Source organism: Dromiciops gliroides, chromosome 1 (genome assembly GCF_019393635.1).
Source record: "Dromiciops gliroides isolate mDroGli1 chromosome 1, mDroGli1.pri, whole genome shotgun sequence".
Classification (NCBI taxonomy): Eukaryota; Metazoa; Chordata; class Mammalia; order Microbiotheria; family Microbiotheriidae; genus Dromiciops; species Dromiciops gliroides.
The window spans coordinates 129,773,185-129,794,519 of NC_057861.1; the positions used below are offsets into that span (position 1 = coordinate 129,773,185).

A 21,335-nucleotide genomic window follows, 5' to 3' on the forward strand; every position below is an offset into this window, starting at 1 on the left:
TCTAGGGCACCATGTACTTTTAAAATGAAATGAAGTATAGGACCTTGGAAAAGGTCGGGATACAGCCCAAATTCATCCAAATGAATAAAAATGGATATGATTTTAGTCATGATTGATGGTGAAAGGATTTTTGAAGCTGCCATGCCCTTCAGCATAGATTGCTTATGGCTGTCTTGAAAGGAAGCCACCAAGACTAATGCAAAAGTTCTCTTCTCCATCAGTCAAGCAAAATATCAAAATGTTTCATATTCAGGATGGCTAGTCTGCCCAGTGATGTACAGGGTGTTCTTGCACTTGACCATATTAAAAGTTTCCAAGAAAAAAACCCAACAACTTATCAAAAGTTCAAAATAGAAGGCCTATAAAGAACACACACACACATAAAACATTTTTAACTACTGGTAATATCCAAATGTGGAATGAGTTGTTTTGGCATGTAAAAGGTTCTCTTTTATTAGAAGTTTTCAAACAAAGATTGAACGATGACTTGTTGGGTATGTTTTAGATGGAATACTTATTTGGGTGAAGGTTGGACTAGATGGCTTATGAAGTCCCTGAGAACTCACAGTTTCTATGATTGTCTGTTATAGTAATAGTGTTAGTGAAGATGTTTTTGGAGAATGCACAAGGGAGAGAAAAAAAGAGGGTATAATTCAATAGCTAAGAATGTTAAGATTTGTAAATTACACTCATCTTCAAAGGTGGCTAAGTGGGTCAATGGACAGAGCCCTGAGGCTGGAGTCAGGATAGATCTTAATTCAAATTCAACCTCAGACCTCTGTTTTGCCTAAATTTCCTAAACTGTAAAAAGGGGATAATAATAGCACCTATTTCCCAGGGTCATTGTCAGGAGCAAATAAGATACTATTTGTAAAGTGCTGTGGCTGGCACTGGTAGGCACTTTATAAACATTTGTTCTCTCCTTTTCCCTGCTATTTGAAGGGAAATAGGGCTATCTGTGAATTTCCTGAGAGACATCATGGAGTACTAGAAAGATACATAAATTTGGAAGCAGAAATGCCTGGGTTTGTGTCTGGTTATGTGACTGGCTTTGTGATTTTGAGTGCATTACTTCACTCTGTGACTGTAAGTTTCCTCACTTGTCAAATAAGGATAATAATATGACTCTACCTACCTCAGACTTGTTATGAAGAAAGTAGTTTGTAAACCTTATTGTGCTATAGCATGCAAGGTAAACTACTCTCATTCTGCCAAGGTTTGCCAAATTCTTTTTCCTGGCTTTATGCAATGTTTTCCCAAAGTTTTCCAATCTATGTTTAAGGGAGAAGAAATAGGAACCGAAGGTAAAATTTTCAAGGAAAAAGAACTGAGATTGCCTAAAAAGGTTAGAAACATTGATATGCTGCACCAGGAAACTGAGATTTAAATGTCCAACTAGGAAAAGAGCACAGATCTGGAAAACAAATCAAGGCAACAATCTAATTTCTTTTTGGGAATTGATGACTATGGAACATCAAGAAGACTTCTATATTCAGAACAGACCACTCTGTGCTAATTGCAAGTAGCCTCTTCTCTTCAGGTGTGTCTCTGCTGAAAAGGGAAAAATATGATGTATGTCAGCTAAGTCCTGTGGTTGGACTGAAGGATCAAGTTTAAACATTCTGAAGACACTAGCAACCGCTGTGACTTGCAAACTTGAATATTGACTACAGAGGCCTATAAATTGCACATGATGAAAGCCTGGTCTCCTCCTGTTGCTTGGATGTTTTTTGCTCACAGGAGGTGAATATTTGAAAATACACTGAGAAGAAGAAAAGAGAAAAAAAAGCTCAGCTGGAGGAATTGGGATTCAAATTGTAATAATATCTCAGTTTAGAAAATTAAAAAAAAAAACACATTCTGGCTTCTTTCCTGAGACTGTAGAATAATACTGCTGCTCACTCTGCATTATGCTGGGTTTAGTCTGGAGTATTTTCTATGGGTCTCTTCCAAGTATTACCTAGGGTATCACTTAAAAATGTAGCTAAACAAAAAATTTCCTTCCATTGCTTTTTGGGTTTTTTTTTGTTGTTGTTGTTGTTCTTGTGACTCTGGGCTGTTTACTCTAATAAACTACCTGGAATTTAAGAAATTCTTGGTCTCTTCTATCACTGCTGATGGAAGCATCCTGGAAGGCTATTATTATAAAGATACTTTTGTAATATATATTTTAGAAAGTATCTTTTCCTTTTATTCCAGGATGCACTGTCTGTAAGACACTGAAAAGACAGATAACCTGGAGCAGCTAAGTCACTTCACCTCTCTCAGGTTCCATTTATTCATCTGTAATGAAAATGGTTGGTCTAAGTGGTCCCTAAAGTTCTTACCAGTTACAACATTCTGGGATTTCAATGACCAACATATACAATTATCAACATAGTACAGTTTTAAGGTTTAATGGCTGCAAGAGGTCATAGATGAAGAGTACTTAGCAGGGATTTGCTCATTTCAAAGAATCTAGAACTGGAAGGAAGAGTCCTTAGAGCTTATCTAGTCTAATTCTTTTTCTAGAGATGTCCGAGTCCCATAGAAATGAAGTGAATTATTTGAGGTCACACAGCTAGAAATAGTGAAAATGGTTGTGAGAAGCCCAATTCTGGTTATCTTTTTTCCCCTCTAACATTTGAGTTGATTAATAATAGTCTACATTTATATAGTACTTTATTGTTTACCAAACATACAATAGTCATGAGAGGTAAGATATTATTATTCAATTATCATTATTCTTAGCTTTATATATGACCCATACATATTTTTATATGTACTTGTCTCCATCATTAGAATAAAAGCTCAATATAAGTAGGGATTGTTTCATCCTTTGTGCTTGTATCCCAAGTGCCTATAATAGAGCCTGGCACAGAGAAGGCTCTTAATAAAGGCTTGTTGATTAATTTATTGATTGTTTCCATTTCACAATGAGGGAATTCAGCTCAAAACTTGTATACCTCTACCCCAAAATCTACCAGTGGAACAGAGATTTAAAACCAGGTCTTCTTCCTCTTAAGTCCAATGTTCTTTCTAAAACTGTTGAAGCTAAACCACTTTGACCTTGTGTCTCAAAACACAGAAAAATCTCATTATAACTGTCACAGAGCTGAAATACTACCCAAGGTTATGCATACCTTCCATCTCCATCTGATATCAACTAGACATCAATGACATGAAAACCCTGAGCTAGGTCATACTAAATGTGCTACTACCATGTGACGAACAAATCTTAAGAGCTCAGCCGCAGACTATCAGGCAACTGGTATTCTGAGAATCTCAAAACAATCTCAGGAAAGCTGAGAATTGTGTGTGAAAGATTTTTTGAGTGTTCTGTTTTCTCTTAGCATTACAACTATAGACAGCAATGACTTCTCAGGAGAATTTCAGTTTGTAATTCAGTGATTCCATTTATTTCTAGAAACTTTTTTGCAAGGTTCTTGATAACCACTTCCATTTCAAATCGTCTCTACAATACAATTCTAAACAAATAAATTGCTTTTCTAAAAGTGTGTTTTGTTTCCTTAGGTACCACTAAATAACCATCCTTTCCTAATCTCAATAATTGGGGTCATGTTATCCAAATAATTTATGGTGGCTACTAAATCTGTAAAGATTCTATAGGCTATGACCTTACCTGTCATTATTGCAGGCCTAGATATGTAGAACTGACACCAAACTTACATTAATAATAGAGGCCATATTATAATATATTTATTTAGCATCTCTTTTAAAAATTAAAGGTACAGGGGCAGCTACATGGTGCATTGGATAAAGCACAGGTTCTGGATTCAGGAGGACCTCAGTTCAAATCTAGCCTCAGACACTTGACACTTATTAGCTGTGTGACCCTGGGCAAATCACTTAACCCTTATCGCCCTGCTCCCTCCCCCCCAAATTAAAGGAATGAGGTAGCACTGTACACAGGTATTCTGTTGCAAAATCAGTGTACCTTTCACATATGTTCTCCCTCCTTGCCTAATGACCACTAAAATCATTAGAAAAATCAAATCACCCAGCCACAGTCCAGAAGTTTCTGCATTAGGACTAATGCTGCATAATGAGCCCATGATTTTTCTATTCTGTTATCTGTTGTCATTGGTCAGGCATTTCAGTAGTGTCCAACACTCTATGACCCCATTTAGGGTTTTCTTGGCAAAAATACTGGAGTGCCATTTCCTTTTCTAGCTCAGTTTTTACAGATGAGGAACTGAGGCAAATAGGGTTAAATGACTTGCCCAGGGTCACACAGCTAGTAAGTGTCTGAGGCCAGATTTGAATTATCTGAAAATGAATCTTCCTGATTCCAAGCTCAGTGTTCTATCCACTGAGTTACCTGGCTGCCTATTTGGTCATTGCCATTCTCTAAAACAAAATAAGATTTGAAACTTCATTATGACATTTGTGCTGAAAGCTATCAATTTCCCAAATTTTACAGTTGAAGAAAGGAAGCCCAGTGAGATGAAATCACATTTCTATCCTGTCTGCTTTTACTTCTTTGAGAAATTAGAATAATGTTACTTAGACCATACTACCTCATGTTTCTATTATATATTTGGAAAATAATGGGACATAGAAATAAAGTAAGTAACAGGCTTATGCTTTCTGGATTTTAGAAGTACATCCTGTTTTGCATAACTTCAGTTGGGAAAGATGACCTTCTGCAATAAACACCCACGTAGTCTAAAAAGGAAGAAGAGTTTTGGAAGAAGTCAGTGATGTAGAAAACTTATGTGGGGAGACAATAGCTCTCACTTTTATGACCCTCCAAGTTATTAGGAAGGAATGACAGTAATGTGCTTCAGATCAAACAGATAAGTATTCAGCATCTTAGGCCCTGTTCATTTCAATTTATTATATGCTATGTGCTTACATCTTACATGGAGAAAGTTAAGAATTTTTTATGGGGTGGGGTGGGGCAATGAGGGTTAAGTGACTTGCCCAGGGTCACACAGCTAGTGTCAAGTGGCTGAGGCCAGATTTGAACTCCTGAATCCAGAGCTGGTGCTTCATCCACTGTACCACGTAGCTGCCCCAAAAAGTTAAGAATCTTGAGTAAAATGGACTATCTTAGAACTCAGATAATTGTTTCAAGGAATGTTTTGTTTTGCATTGTTATTAACCTGTTAGGACCAGAAAGATAATGAGGTAGTCATGAGGCCATTTGGGAAATAAGAAATAAATTTTATCTGCTAGAAAACAGGTAGTTGGGGAGATAGACAACTAAGTGATCCTTCCTATTGGAAGCATTTGTAAAAAAGCAAAGGAGGGAGCAGTTAGATTGCACAGTGGATAGAGCGCTGGGCCTAGAGTCAGGAAGACTCGTCTTCCTGAATTCAAATCTGTCCTCAGACACTTCCCAGGTGTGGACCCTGGATAAGTCACTTAACCCTGTTTGTTTCAGTTTCCTCATTTGTAAAATGATCAGGAGAAGGAAATGGCAACCACTCCAGTATCTTTGTCAAGAAAACCCCAAATGGGGTCATGAAGAGTTCGACATGACTGAAAAAAAAACCCACAAAGGAGGAATGATTGCCTATGAAATTGACTGGATTGATTTTCTTTTTTGAATAAGGGATTTATTACTGAGAAACCCATTCTATATTGATTCTGGAGTCAGGAATTTCTATCGCACCTTTTTTGTTTCCTTGTTGCAGAAATCACTTTCCTGTGGCAATGCCTCAAAGTCATTCTTTTGTTTAGTATTCACTGTAAGAAGGGACCTGAAGATGAAAACATGGCATTTTACTCAGAGGCTGGGTCTTCCCATTACTAAGAATTATTCTGAGAAGCTATCTTAGGTTTGTGTAACCTGTGTTGTACTTCCAAAGACAGCACTTGAAGTCAGTTAATAAGCATTTGTTAAACACTTGTTCTTTGTCAGGCACTGTGCTAAATGCTGGAGATGGAAGGAGGTAACACTAATGGAGGAATGTAAACTCCAGGACATGGTCCTGATTAGACACCCAGAGGTAGCAGCTCTGGGCTAAGCGAGAGAACAACAGTGCTCATGCAACAGTGTGTGTGTGTGTGTGTGTGTGTGTGTGTGTGTGTGTGTGTGTGTATGTGTGTCTTCCCTGCCAAGGTCCAAATAGAGGAATGGAAAAAACAAGGACATTGTATTACAATATTCCTACCACTTGGATGTTAGCACCACCATGGGAAAAGCCATGATTGAACACCATAGTTACAATTCTGAGTGTAGGATTTTCATTTTTAAGGAGAATTAACATTTTTGTGGGGATCATGGAACGCTTTGAGACTCTGGTGAAGCCTATCTATGGACAGATTTCTTTTTAGAGTAATGTTTTGCCCTCTGCCTTCATAAGTGAAGGGAATGATAAATTTTAGTTAGAGTTTAATGAAAATAAAGATGTAATTTTTCCCATTCAAGTTCATGGACCACCTGAAATCTACCCACAAATGATCTGTAGACTTCAAGTTAAGAACTCTTGGTATGGACCTTTTCTATTGTGGCAAAATATAGGACAGGTGAATGCCATATAAGTGCAGAAGTCTAAAATCTTATCCTTGGAGGGGATCATGTAGGATTCATATTTTGGGTAAAGGTCGGGATTGCCAACAAGTAGTTATTCAGTCTTCATTTGAAGGCCTCCATTGGAAGGGGGCCTGCTATTTCATGAGGTACCAAACCCACTTTCACACACCTAGTTATTACTAGGTAGTTTTTTTCTTTAGAATCAGTCAATATTTGCATCCATATAATAGCTACCTATCGCTCCTAGTTTTATGATATGGGGACAAGAAAACAAATCAAATGCCCTTTTCACAGGACAACTATTCAGATATTTTAAGAGAATAACCATATTTGTTCTTCCTACTAAACCCTTGTTCAAGTATATTTATCTTTTGAAACAAATATGTCTATTCTGCTATATATCTTCTAGGAACTTGAGCATAGTACAGAAAGCAAAGAATTTCATTTTGGGGGGAAGTGGTAAAGAAGGCCTTTCAGGTGGATTCAAAGTTTCATAAAAGACAACAATTGGAGAGGATGAAAAGACACAGTAAGGTCAGATTGTGGAGGGCTTTGATTGCCAATTAGAGTGTGGCATTTAATGAAAAGATCACCGAATTGGGAGTTAGCCTAAGTTTAGTTTCAATTCTGCCTTAAGATTCTTATGCAACTGTGAGTAAATCACTTCACATCTATGAGCTTCAATTTCTTCCTTGTAAAGTGATGAGTTTGATCTAGCTGGCCTCCAGGCTCCTTTCAGATCTAAAATCCTAGAGGTGAGCCCTAAACCATTTGTTTTCTCTTTTTCTTTTTAGGGTTCATCATTGGATGTGAAGGGGAGCACTATTTAAACAACCCTATGGCCTCCACAGTCCTATACAGACTTGACTAGGCCACCCCCTATATTTTTATCCAATACAGGAAGGAAGGGGATCCTAGAGGACCATGAAGGATTCTTAGTCTTCACTCTTAGTTCCACAAGTGGAACTCAAGAAAGGCTAAAATAGATGCTACAAAGTCAGGGTAGTCAGAAGGAGAGTGGAAGGGGGAGAGATGGACTCTCTGATAGCATTACTTCTTGATGAAGGGAAGAAGAGAGGGAGAAGAGGAACGCAAGGGGGAAAGAAGACACTATGAATTGATATGCAGGTAACTGGTAGGTAATAGAAGTTTTGAGCAAGGACTTGTGTACAAAGTGTTTTAGGACACTTAATTTCTCAGCCTGGTATTTAAAGTCTCCCATAATATGGCACCCACCTAGCTTTCAATTTGTCAATTAAGAAGTAATCATTAAGCACTTACTATGTGTCAGAAAGTGGGCTAAACTCTAAGTAACAAAGAAAAAGCCTTATTTTATACTTCTTCCCATATGTTCCAGCCAAACTGGATTATTAGTCATTTCCCAAGCTCAACAATCCATCTTGGCCTTTGTTCATTCAGGAAAGTCATTCCCTATGCTTAGAATATACTTCTTCCTCACATATTGTGTTGTCCCAGCAAAATGTAAGCTCCTTGAGAGCAGTAACTGCTTAATTTTTTTTGCCTTTCAATTCCTAGTACTTAGTGCACTTAAATATTTGTGGGTTGAATATCATTTTAAGGACTTTGGTCAAATTGGTGAATCCATAAGGTTTCTTGGGCATTTAGGGGAAAAAAAGAATTTTTTCTAGGGTTGAAAATATGGGTTCATGGTTAAGTATCTAAAATTAGATGAATTCAGATTGTTTATTCTTTAACAGAAAGAAAAAAAAGGTCATAACTACAGGATGTTTCCATCCAGTGGATTTATGGAATGCATGCACAAGCTGTTCATGACCAGTGTGTAAATCAGAAAGTGTTCGCTGTGCACAGTGTGCTGCTCTGTTTGCTGGCTGCTGTGCAAAGGTTCTATATTAACAAGGAGAATGAAACAGAACAAACTGGCAGCCAGGTACTCGGTGATCAGACTGCCTTCTTTTAAATTTGGCTATCTCCAATGTGATTGAGGATATAGTTTAAGCCAGAAACCCATGAAAAGAAAAATAAACCCAATAGAGTAAGAAATTCAGACCCTATGAGTTCCAATATACCAACCCAAGCACTATCAAAAGAGACATAACAAATTGGACAAACTCAGTAACTCTATCTCAGGGTGTGAAATATAGAATTGTCCAATTTCCTAGTGATTTAAATTGTATTGTGTCTCTCTGGAAAGCAGAGACAAATGTTGTAGGAGCTGAATGTGGTATATCTACTTGGAAAATGTAGGCTATCGATAAACAGAGTTCACATCCCTAAAAAATGGGATCTTTTTCAAAGGAAAGGGAAAGAGAGGTGTCTGTACTGAAATATAACACTGATCATAGTTCAGTTTCTATATAAACAAATCTATGCCTTAGTTGTTTCACCTGCAAAATAGAAATAAAGAGATTTATACTATCTATCTTACAAAGATCAAGTGAAACATTGTATACAAAACAAGCTCTAGACCATAAAGGTCCATCACAAGGTCAGCTACCACTGAAGCACTATATCACAGTGTCTCAGACCTAGGAAGGACATCAGAGGCCATCTGGTTCAGCCTCTATCTGAAGCCCTTCCACAACATACATGGCAGGTAACTGTTGAAGTTTTCCCAGCTTTTAAGACTAAATGGGAATTGGAAATCAAGGGAATGTCCATCAATTGGGGAATGACTGAACGACTGGTGGTATATGCTTGTAATGGATTATTGTGCTATAAGAAATGACAAGTAGGATGATTTCAGAAAAACCTGGAGAGTCTCATATGAACTGATGTGTAGTGAAGTGAGCAGAACCGGGAGGACATTGTGCACAGTGACAGCAGTATTGTTCTATGAACAATTGTGAATAACTTGACTACTCTCAGCAATGCAACGATCCAAGACAATCCCAAAGGCCTAATGATACTATCCACTTCCAGAGAAAGAACTGATGTTGATTGAACACAGACTAAAAAAAGAGTACTTGTGAATTGTGTATGTATATATATATATATATATATATACACACACACATACATATATATGTATGTATGTGTGTATATGTGTGTGTGTGTGTATATATATATATATATATATATACATACACACACACACACACACACACACATATATATATATATATATATATATATATATATATAAACCTATATCAGATTGGTTCTTGTCTTGTGGAGGGGGAAGGAAAGGGAGGGAGGGAGAAAAATTTGGAACTCCAAATCTTATGAAAATGCATGTTGAAAACTAACATTACATGTAACTGGAAAAAATGAAGAAAGTGTTTGGATTTTAAAAAAAGACTAAATGAGAGACATCTTGAAGGCACAGTGGATAAAGCACCAGCCCTGGATTCAGGAGGACCTGAGTTCAAGCCTGGCCTCAGACACTTGACACTCACTAGTTGTGTGACCCTGGGCAAGTCACCTAACCTTCACTGCCCTGCAAAACAAATAAACATCAAGACTAAATGTGCCTCTTTGCAACATTTGCCCACTGTTCCTATTCCTGCCTGTTGTAGAGAAACAGAACATTTCTCTTTGTCATGACAGTCCTTCAAATACTTGAAAACAGCTATCATGTTCCATCCATCCAACCCAAGCCTTCTCTTCTCCTTGCTTATTCCCAGTTCTGTAAGCTCCTTGAAGGCAGGGCCCATTTTATTTATGAGGAAGTGCAGTGCAATGGCAACGGTGCTGGGCTTGGATTCAGAAGACCTGGGTTCAAAGCCTTCCCCTGCTGTGTAACTTTGGATGAGTCACAACCACCCTGGTTCTCAGTTTGCACATATGTAAAATGAGGAAGTAGGACTCATTGGGCTCTCCACCTCTAAATCTATGATCTTTATAGGGCACAGAATCAGGATTATTCTCTGGTGACCCTCCTCTAGATGCTCTCGAGCCTTTTATGATACGTCTCCGTTCCCTGGATCTGAACATAACACTCCAGAGGTAGTTTCAACAGGGCAGCATATAGAGAGGTTATTTCCTTGTCATTCTCTCTTCCTTCCTCATCTTAATGAAGCCCAAGATTACTTTAGTTTATTTTCTTCTTCTTTTTCTTTTTTTGGCTACTCTTTTACCCTTCTGACTCATACTGATTGAGTTTGCATTCCACTAAAATCCCATGATATCTTTTGTTACAAGAGAGCTGTCTAATCATGGCTCCCACATTTTATACTTGTGAGATTGGTTTCTTGAACCCAGATAAAAGACTTTACATTTATACACATTAACTTTCATGTTTTCAATTCATTCCTGATTTATAGTTTGCCAGGGTCTTTTTGGAGTATCATTCTCATATAGCTGTCTCTCCCAACTCTCTGTTACATGCAAGCTCAATTGACATGTCTTTACTGCCTTTATTATGGGCAATTGGGTAGTACAGTGGATAGAGCACCAGGCTTGGAATCAGGAAGACTTATCTTCATGAGTTTGAAACTGGACTCAGACATTTTCTATCTTTGCGTCCCTGAGCAAGTCATTTAACCCTGTTTGCCACATTTTTCTCATCTATAAAAAAGCTGGAGAAGGAAACAATAAATCCTTTTCTTCTCCTTCCATCTTTATCTTGCTCTCTTCTTGCTACGTCCCCAATTATCTTTGCCAAGGAAATCCCAAATGGGGCTATGAAGAGTCAGACATGCCTGACATGACTCAACAAAATGCCTTTATCTAAGGTAATGGTTAAAAAAATAATATAAATAGGAGAGCAATTTGGAATTATGCCCAAAGGGCTATAAAACTGTGCATACCCTTTGACTCAGCAATACCACTATTAGGTCTTTTCCCCAAAGAGATAATAAAAAAGGAAAAAGGACCCACATGTACAAAAATATTTATAGCTGCTCTTTTTGTGGTGGCAAGGAATTAGAAATTGAGGGGATGCTCATCAATTGGGGAATGGCTGAACAAGTTGTGGTATATGAATGTAATGGAATACTATTGTGCTGTAAGAAACAATGAACAGGGGGGCAGCTAGGTGGCACAGTGGATAAAGCACCGGCACTGGATTCAGGAGGTCCTGAGTTCAAATCCAGCCTCAGACACTTGACACTTACTAGCTGTGTGACCCTAGGCAAGTCACTTAACCTTCATTGCCTCGCAAAAAAAGAAAAAGAATGGAACAATGAGCAAGCAGATTTCAGAGAAACCTGGAAAGACTTGCTTGAAGGGATGATGAGATGAGCAGAACTAGGAGAACATTGTACACAGTATCATCAACATTATGTGTTCATCAACTGTGATAGACTTGATTCTTCTCAGCAATACAATGGTACAAGATAGTTCCAAAGGACTCATGATGGAAAAAATGCTCTCTAAATCCAGGAAAAAAAGAACAGAACTGTGGAATATGGATTCAGATTGAACCATAGTATTTCTTTTGTTTTTAGTGCTGTTGTTTTTCTTTTTTGAGGTTTTTCCTTTTTGTTCTGTTCCTTCTTTCACAGTAAGACTAATGCAGAAATATGTTTAATGTGATTGTACATGTATAACCTATATCAGATTACTTGCTGTCCAGGGGAGGGAGGGAAAAAAATTTGAAACTAGAAATCTTACAAAAACAAATGTTGAAAACCATCTCTACATGTAACTGGAAAATAATAAAGTACTTTTATAATAAAAATAATATAAATAGCACACATTACAATAGTAAACAGTACAAGGTCAGACAGATCCCCAGAGAATTCCACCAGAGATCTACTTTTAAGTTGATGAAGAACCATTAATAACTGCATTGTGTCTGGCCTTTCAATCAATGCTAAATGCATGAAACTGCACTATTGTCTGGCACACATGTCCCTGCATTTTTCACAAGAGTAACATGAAATGCTTTATTGACTACTTTGCTAAAACTTCATTTAAGAAAATATATATAGTTTTTTCCTGATTAACCAGTTCAGTAACTAATTAAAAAAAAGTAAATGATAATAGTCTGGAATGGTCTAATTTTGATTAGATCATGCTGGCTCATTCTGATTGCTGCTTCCTTTTCTAGATTTTTGTTTGCTATATTTTTGACAATTCATTCTAGAATTTTTCCAGGAATGGAAGTCAACTTTCTGGTCTACAGTTTGTAAAGTTGGTAATCTCCTCACCTCCTCAAGTATTAGTTTGATTTCAATGTAGATGATTCCCAGATCTGCATATGCAGCCCTAACTTCTTTCCTGAACTCTAGCCTCATATCACCAACTACCTTATGGACATCTTGAACTAGATAGCCTCTAGATACTGCAAACTCAACATGTCCAAAACAGTACTCCTTATCTCTTCCCCAAACCATACCCTCTCCTGAGTTTCCCTATTACTATTGAGGGCATCGCCATCTTCCTAGTTATTCATGCTCACAACTTTAGTGTCATTCTAGACTTTTCTTTCACACTCACTCCCAACATTTAATCTGTGCCAAGTCTTATCATTTCTAATTTTAAATCTCTAGCATTCATCCCCTTCTCTCTAGATACGTAGTCTTCATTTTCTCAGGCCTGGACTATTACAATAAGCTCCTGGTTGATCTCCTTGCCTCAGCTCTCTCCCCACTGTCATCCATTCTCCACTCAGCTGTAAAGGTGATCTTCATAGACTCAGTTCTGATCATGTTACTCTCCCTACTCAGTAAGCTCCAGCGACTCCCTATTGCTTCCAAGGTCAATTATTTAATGTTTTCTTTGACATCTAATGCCCTTCACAGCCTGACCTTTTACTTCTTTTATAGTCTTTTCATACTTTAATCCCTTCCACATACTTTATGTTTTAGTGACACTGACCTTTTTTGCTAGCTGTCACACATTAGATTCCCATCTCTACTTGGTGCTCTTTCCATTCCTGAAATGCTATTCTTCCTCCCTCCTGGCTTTTCTGGCTTCCTTCAAGGTGAAGTTGAAATCCCACCTTCAGCTGGAGGCTTTTCCTACCCCACCCCACCTCTATACTATTGGCATACTGCTTTCCCTTTGAGATCATTTTTCAGTAACTTACCATTTCATAAGACTTTTGGGATACCATATTTACAGAGTATGTACATAATCTTTTGCATGTAGTTTCCCCCATTAGAATGCAAGCTCCTTGAGGGGAGGAACTGTTTTTGCCTCTCTTTGTAACCTCAGTTTATAATTTCTTTTGACAGACTGGAATTATTTCTCATAATACTCATAAAACACAATACTCATCATGTATGCGAATGAGTATATGCTCCTGAGTTTATTTAGTCTTGTGAATGGTCATTTACTTACCCATCATTCTGTGGTTAACAATTATGAAGAAAAAAATTTCCTCTTTAACAATTCCTCAATCTGAAGTTTTGGGTTTTTTTTTTTTTTTTTACCATTTTCTCTCACAACCTAGCTAATGTGGGAATGTTTTCCATGACTACTCATGTATAACTTATTTTGAAATGCTTGAGTTCTAGTGGGTGAGGGGTGGGAATGGAAGAGGAAGAGAAGTTGGAATACAAAGTTTTAAAAAATTGATATTAAAATTTGTTTTTATGTATATTTTGGAAAATAAAATTCTATTCAATAAATAAACATATTCTTTAAAAAAGAAAAAAAACAATTATGTAAGACAGAGGTCAGTCATATGAACAGAGAGATTTAACAACTACATATGTGCTATGCTATTGAGGAAGTATTACATGCTTCTTCTTTCTGAATTTCAGAAAGGCTATCTATCAAGATGCTATAGCTTTACTTTTTTTATATTTTAAGAGTTTCCTTTTTAAATACAAATACTCATAGGAGAGGGTCACACCTTAGACTATAATCAATTAACACCTTAGTGATAATTAATTGATATACAATTGAGAGTATGAAAGGCACACAGTGGTGGTAGTGGCTGTGAAAAGTGGAGAGGAAGAGGATAAGCCAATAAGGTGAGAAAGCTTCCTGGAATGGAGAGAGACAGAGACAGAGAGAGACAGAGAGAGAAAAGCAAGGGAAAATTTTACTCACTACATGATTTTACCTAAAGTCTGCAGCATTGTTCGTGTGAATAAAAATGATTGCCTCCCCCCTATTTGTCTACTAAAGTAGCCCCTTTAAAGAAATGTCTTGGAAACATTGATGAATCTTTTGATTTTGATACTAATGAAAAACATCTGGTAGTCAGTAAAACTTATTCTAAACAATTTACCAAGTTCTCTTGAAGTTTTCTCATTTGGATAATGTCACATTGTTATCACATTATTCATCTTGAGAAGAGCAAAGGAACATTTTAATGGGTATTATCAGAGGGCAGAAGCACAAGTCCGCTGTGCAAAATATATTATGTGCTTCTCTTTGTATTTGGTAGAAGGCAGATTAGTTTTAAAGGTAAACATTTCTATTAGACTATGGATTTTTGAGTTGGAAGGGAAACTATGGCCCATTGGTCACTGTGTGACCTGGGTGAGGTCACACAGAGCATAGAAGAAGGATTTAAATTCATGTCCTCTGAATCTAAATTTACATTCTTTCCACTGCATCACAATTTGCCTGAAAACCAGTATTTTACCAAGGTGTGTTCTTCTGTGGCCATGCTCACAATATGAAAATATCTAGTCAGATCAGTATAGAATTCAGTCCACCATTAGAATATTTTATTTGTATGACACCAGTCATTTGGATGACATTTGAACTTGTGGTTATTTTGAACCTTGGCACACAGAGTTTAAAAAATCACCAGCAAGGAAAAGATTTGGGAATGATCTGGTTTACAGCTGAGGTCTACAAAGTCTCCAGATAATAAGCAGAAACAGGGAAATAAATCAGTTGATTGGTTTGCCTGTGATGCTGAAGGATTAGTTTGACAATTTTTTCCCATTGATTTGCTTCATTTAACTAGGTATTTACATATGACCTTTAAATGTGATTGAATCTGTTCATTGAATCTGGACCTTGCCTCCATTTTTGTCCACTGTGTACAATAATAACATTTCATTATTTCATGGACTATTTACTTCACCAGTGACCACTTCCTCTACCAACATAGATTACAGCTCTTCCATGACTTGACATATGGTCTTGAGAATTTATGGGCCCTCAAGATCATTACTCTGTGGTTAATGTGACTAAATCTCATTGAACTAACCTAGATAGGTCTGCAGATGAGACACACAACAGACCTCAAAGTCTTTCTAGCTTAGGGGTAGCTACTTAATGTGGGTTATGATGATGCAGCTTTTGAGAACTTAGGCTCAATTCTACAACCATTAAAAAGCATCAGAAAGGACTCCAATGGAAGTGAATATTACAGCAATTTACACTTAGCACAATGGATTGTGCAAAACACTTTCCTCACAATAACCCATATGAAGGATTTACTATGTTATCCCCATTTCACAGGTGTGGGAAATGAGGTTTAGAGAAGTGATAAGTGTGACCAAAGTCACATAGCATGTATGTGTCAGAATCAGGATGAAAACCCAGGTTTCCTTATTTTTAGTCTAACATTCTTTCCAATATACCAACACCTCACTCTTTGTAGTCTCTCCATTAGATAGGAATTCATAAAAACTTCTATTTACCCCTCCCATTCCCTAGAAAGTTTTTTTATACCTCTATTTCCTTTTAGTGTAGTTATTTTAAATTGGCTTCATTATAAACAAAAAGCTGACTCAGACAAGACATTTATTAAAATGTAAATCACACTTCCCTGGTAAAGGGAAAAGAAGGAAACATTTAAATGAAGGTCCTTGGGGCACTAGGAATCTAAGGTTGGAATAGTTAGAAGATTTAATGCCACACATATGTTAAGGACTCAAAGAATATTTGTGGAAGAAATAAATGAATGAATAAATTTTACCTCAGATGAATTTCTGTGGAGAAAGGAATGGCAACTTCTCCAGCGTCTTTGCCAAGAAAACCCCAAATGAGGTTATGAAGAGTCAGACATGACTGAAAATGACTAAATAACAAAAAGATGCTCTACCTTGCTTACAGTATGTTGGTGTGGAGGGGGAGGGAGATGGGAAGTGGATCCTCTAAATTTGATTTGAAATGCTTTAGTGTAAAAACTTTGATGTATTCATGAAATTTGAAACCATTCATTATTAGGTATTAATACTGAGATAAAGGATAGGAATTTTCATTCAATCAATCAAATAAACATTTATTAAGCACCTATTTTGTGCTATGTCCTGTGCCAAGCATTGAAATTATTTAGACTAATGTGCTTAGAATTGATAAAATAATTTTAAACAGGAGTGTAATTAATGAACTTCCTAATTGGTATTCTTTGCTTCAAATATTAGTCCATATCATGACTTTTATCTGTAATATATGTATTTGAGATCATCTGGCCAATGCAAACTGAGTACCTGGCACATAGTAGGTGCTTAATACATGTTTGTTTACTTGACATAGTAGTAGATTGGTCCTAGAGAGATACCTGAGGCACAAAGACATTCAGAAATTTGTTCAGTTCATGCAGTATGAGATATGAAATGTGAACTTGGGCCTTCCTGATATTCAGCATGTCATCTCCTCTCTCCATGCTATTTACTATTTTATTATGTTAATTAATTATAGATTTGGCCATGTGTCAACCAATATGTTCTCTATATTTCTCAAAATTAAGTTAGGGCTTTCACTGTCTCTGCCAAATGCATTGGTCAATGTTGAAATTTTGTATTGGAAAGCATTGATGAAAAAGTTTATATTATTTTCCATTTCATTCTGTTCATAGGATTATAGATACAAAGGCAGAAGGAAACACAGGCAATCTAGGCCAACAGATGAGGGAATTGAGAACCAGTGAGGTTTAAAAGACTCATGTAAGATCACTTAGTATCAGAGCCATGATTGGAACCCAGGGCCTCTAAGTGTAGCTATTTCTCCTTCCACTGTACATGCTGCCTCCTTGATTCCATTCCATTCCATTCTATTCCATTCAACAAATATTTATCAGTTACCTACTATTCCAGGATCTCCTTTACAGATCTGAAATGATTGGAAAGGAAAAGGGTATCCTATTTCGGATCATATTTACTTTTATCAACCTTAACTCTCAACCTTCAAAATACACACACACACACACACACACACACACACAAGTTCACTGTGTTTTTGATTGCACATAGTAAGAAATGCATTCATCATCTGAATATAATGATGACATTAAGCATAAATGTGAAATCAGCAGCACTCTCTTGTGTTTGCTTTTTTCAATAACAAGAATGGGTATTTACTAAGTATCATCTCTTCAGCAAAGAGCTAAAAAAACTCAATGTTTTGTACATGTCCTTGCACGTACAAAAGAATAATTATATGGGAACAAGGAAAATAGTAAAATGCAAACATGTATGGACCTTATATGGAATCTATTGGCTATTCATTTCAACATCTTGATGAACATTTGCTAATTGGATAATTATGGATATACATAGCTACCCTGTAGTTTTGTTATGCAGTTGTGCTTCTACTGCATTTGATACAGAGTAATTTCTAAGAATCAGCTTTGGAAAAATGAAAGGCAGTCCTTAAAATTCAATCACTATTTGCACTAGACTGGACTTGTTGCTAAGTCTCTTAAATATCATTCTTGAGAATTCCTTTCCTTCTGGGAAGAGGAAGGGGATCTATAGGCTCATTTTTCTCTGCCTCAGTTCACTGCAGTGTAGAGCAATAATTCTAGGACTCCAATAGAGGTTGTGAATCTGAGTTGTAAGTTACTGTAGAAGGACAACTGAAATTAAAAACAATTCTCACATTTTTACTCATCTTTATGGTCTTGTCAATTTCTTGACATGCAATCAAAACATATTTTAATATCCTCAGGTGAGAGTGCCTTCTTGAAGTTGTTATGGGTGCCAGAATTAGTACAACAATTCCCAGAGAGGAATACAAAATTTTAAAGTAGATTTTTAGTTTTACTTTGAATTTTATTAGTAGCCCAATTTATAAAATTTAACATATATACTCAAAACTTTATCATATCTGTTTTTAGGGGTTTTTTGCTTGCTTTGGATTTGAGCTTGATGATTTCAGCATTAGCTGAACATGGGAAACATGAAGATAGGAAACATGGGAAACTAGACATATTATGCTTTTCATCACTTGAGCATTTAAAAGAAAGTCCCAACTCACTCCTATCTTCCAACCCCTTTTGCTTACTCATTTAATTGAATTTCTTACCTGCTTCCGAGAAGAAATGGTGCTATTGAAACATCTGCTGGCTGTCTTAACATTCACATTTTTCTTCTGATAAGTTGGGTCATTTCTCCATGTCTTGGAGCTCTCTTTAGGATCTGAAGGAATGGGATTCAAGAATAGTATCCTAGCTATGAGTCCATAGAGGACAGTGGCCAGAATCATAGGTACAACATAGAATATGCCAAAGTCCATAAGATAGATGGGTGAGTAGTAATTCCTAGATACTTTGTAGCCACAGGACACGACAGTGGCATCTTTGTAAGTGACCATATTGAGGTCAAGCAAGAAAAACCAAAGCATACAATAAATGGAGGTGAAAGCCCACACAAAGATAATGATCTTTTTAGCTCTTGAAAAGGTACAGAGGAACTGGGCCTTGATGGGATGGCAGATAGCTATGTACCTCTCAATTGTAAATGCTGTGATGGAACAAGAAGAAGCATTAATGCCCAAGTACTGGAGATATGTTATACAGAGACATCCTACATAGCCATAGACCCAGGAACCATAGATACTGTCAGTGATGTTGGGGAGACCTGCAGCCACCAGCACCATAAGGTCAGCGACTGCTAGGCTCACCAGGTAACAGTTAGTTGGGGTCCTCATATGTTTGGTTCTCATTACCACCAGCACCACCATGATGTTGCCTATAATGCCCAGTCCACAGATGATGAGAACTAAGAGGATAGTGACCACTTGGTATTCTAGGGATACCAAAGCTCGGGTCTGAAGTTGTGTCTGGTTCAGTTCACCTCCTGTTTTATTTTCCATCTTTAGCAGCTTGAAGCTTCTCCCAAGCCCCTGATGCTCAGCACATCTTATCTTCCAGGGTCTTTACTTTCATTCAGCGTCACTGCCCTCCCTATAACAAAGTGGGTACAAATGGATAATTGTATCAGATACTCATTCACCTTTTTACCACTTCATAGCAAATTACAGTCCCTCCCATGTAACTTTAACTTCTCATTAGAGTTCCCTCTCCCTCTTCTATGGTGTGTCTAGCAGAGTGACATTCAGTAACTCTATTATCCTTCTGTTGTAGATTTTGACAGCAGATTGGAGCAATTTACAGGAATAAAGCCTCTCTCCCCCTGGCCGCCCCCCTTCCCCCCCCCCCCCCCGGGAAAACTGAATGGGAGAGGAAAAGGAGAGCTCTTTATTCGAGCTGATGCTGAAACAGGAAACTAAATACAACAAACTCAGAATTTAAACAGCACAACAGCCCTTGAGGGGAAACAAAGTGAGGGAAAGGTATAAGGATGAAAAAAAAAATCAGAGAGAAACATCAATAATTTTAGCAATTAATTTCTCCCCCTTTTTCCTACAAAAGGATGGGGTTCCTATGAATAAAATAGTCAATATTGGAACCCACACTTTTGCCTAATGCTTTTCTGTCCCTGTATACTAGATAGGGATAGATGGGCTTCTTCCCTTACCTTGTCCTCCGTAGGTAGCACTGCCTGGTTTCCTGGGTAGCTGAAAAGGTAACAGGTCCAAGTTCCCAGTCCTGTAGAAAATCTTGTCTGTACTTTATTTCATGAAGAACTCACTTGGCAGCTGCTCAGTCCTCAGAACTGCAGTTCCCTCCACCCTCTCCACCCTCCCAGCCCTTTCCAAGGGATGACAGACCATTCAGCCTCAGTAAAGCTGTCAAATGACAGACCGTCCCCTTAATGAGAGCACCCACACACATGCACATGATCTTCCTACCCAGTATTCACTGATTCAGAACTATTTTCTTTGAAGAATTCCTTTTCTGACAGCCTTAGCCAAGAGGACTTTGAAAAAACACCACAAACGAGAGACCAGGCAGAAGCCAGGCTCTCAGCCACTTACAGGGAATTGAAGCAGCACTGCAGAAATTCCCATTTCTAAGCTCAGCTAACCTGAAATGTGGATGTGCTCCCTCCTCTTTTGATGGAACTTCTGGCTCAGAGTCAGTTACCTGCTGTTAAACGCTACTTGCAGTGAGAAAGGAGCTAGCAAAACCTCCTCAGTCCAGAGTTAAAGAAACATCCAGAGTCTTTGTGTCTTCAAAACGTCTGTGGGTCTAAGCTGAAATCAATTTCTTGCTCTCTGCTTTAGAAACCTGTGGACTGCATCCCCTCACAAAAGAGAGAAATTGGCTCTTTTCACCTCTCAAATCACAGAGGGAGAAAAGGAAGATTAAGCTGATTCTGAAGCATTTCTGTTTCAATCTTCCAGTGTTTGAAAAAAATTTTTTTAAAAGTGGTTTGTGATAGTTATAATTTTGAGGGTAGGAATGACCTAAGTTTACTTTCGAAACTTTTTGACTCTGGAGTACTAGTCCCTTTTGTTGAATTGTTCTAACTATTTCATCTATTTCCTTTTCTTCACTTGTGCCCTAGCACCTTCCTATTTACTCTGTTGGTACATTTCCATTGCACCTTATTCCTAGGTCAAAGAGCATTCTAATTAAAAATGGAGTTCAACACAGATTTCTGATATCCCAGCCCTGTAAGGGAAGGTTCCTGCTACATTGTTGGCCCAGAGGAGTTATTAACCTGACCTTTACTCCTTTTTTGTAGCTCCTATGTATATTTCACTACCTCTACTGAAAATGCAGAAAATACATCCAACTTCCCCAAACCCAGTTAGCCCCAGAATACTAAAGCCTCTTCAAAACTAATGGTTAGCTTCCTCTGTGTTGTTAATTGACTCTGAAAAATACCACCTTTTAGTTATTACAGTGCAAAGTTTCAAATTCCAGTGGTGAGTCCTGTGT

The 21,335-nt window shown here is 37.5% G+C and overlaps 1 protein-coding gene across 1 annotated transcript in view; it reads right to left on the minus strand.

Moving 5' to 3' along the window:
• TRHR (thyrotropin releasing hormone receptor) overlaps positions 1-20,160 on the minus strand; it is a 45,292-nt gene extending 25,132 nt beyond the window's left edge. The window contains exons 1-2 of the mRNA XM_043975949.1: positions 20,026-20,160; positions 18,572-19,451 (exon numbers count right to left, since the gene is read on the minus strand). Of these exons, the coding sequence (XP_043831884.1) occupies positions 18,572-19,360 (789 nt within the window). The 5' untranslated portion in view covers positions 19,361-19,451; positions 20,026-20,160. The remainder of the gene's footprint in view (positions 1-18,571; positions 19,452-20,025) is intronic.
• Between the last annotated feature and the right edge of the window lie 1,175 nt (positions 20,161-21,335).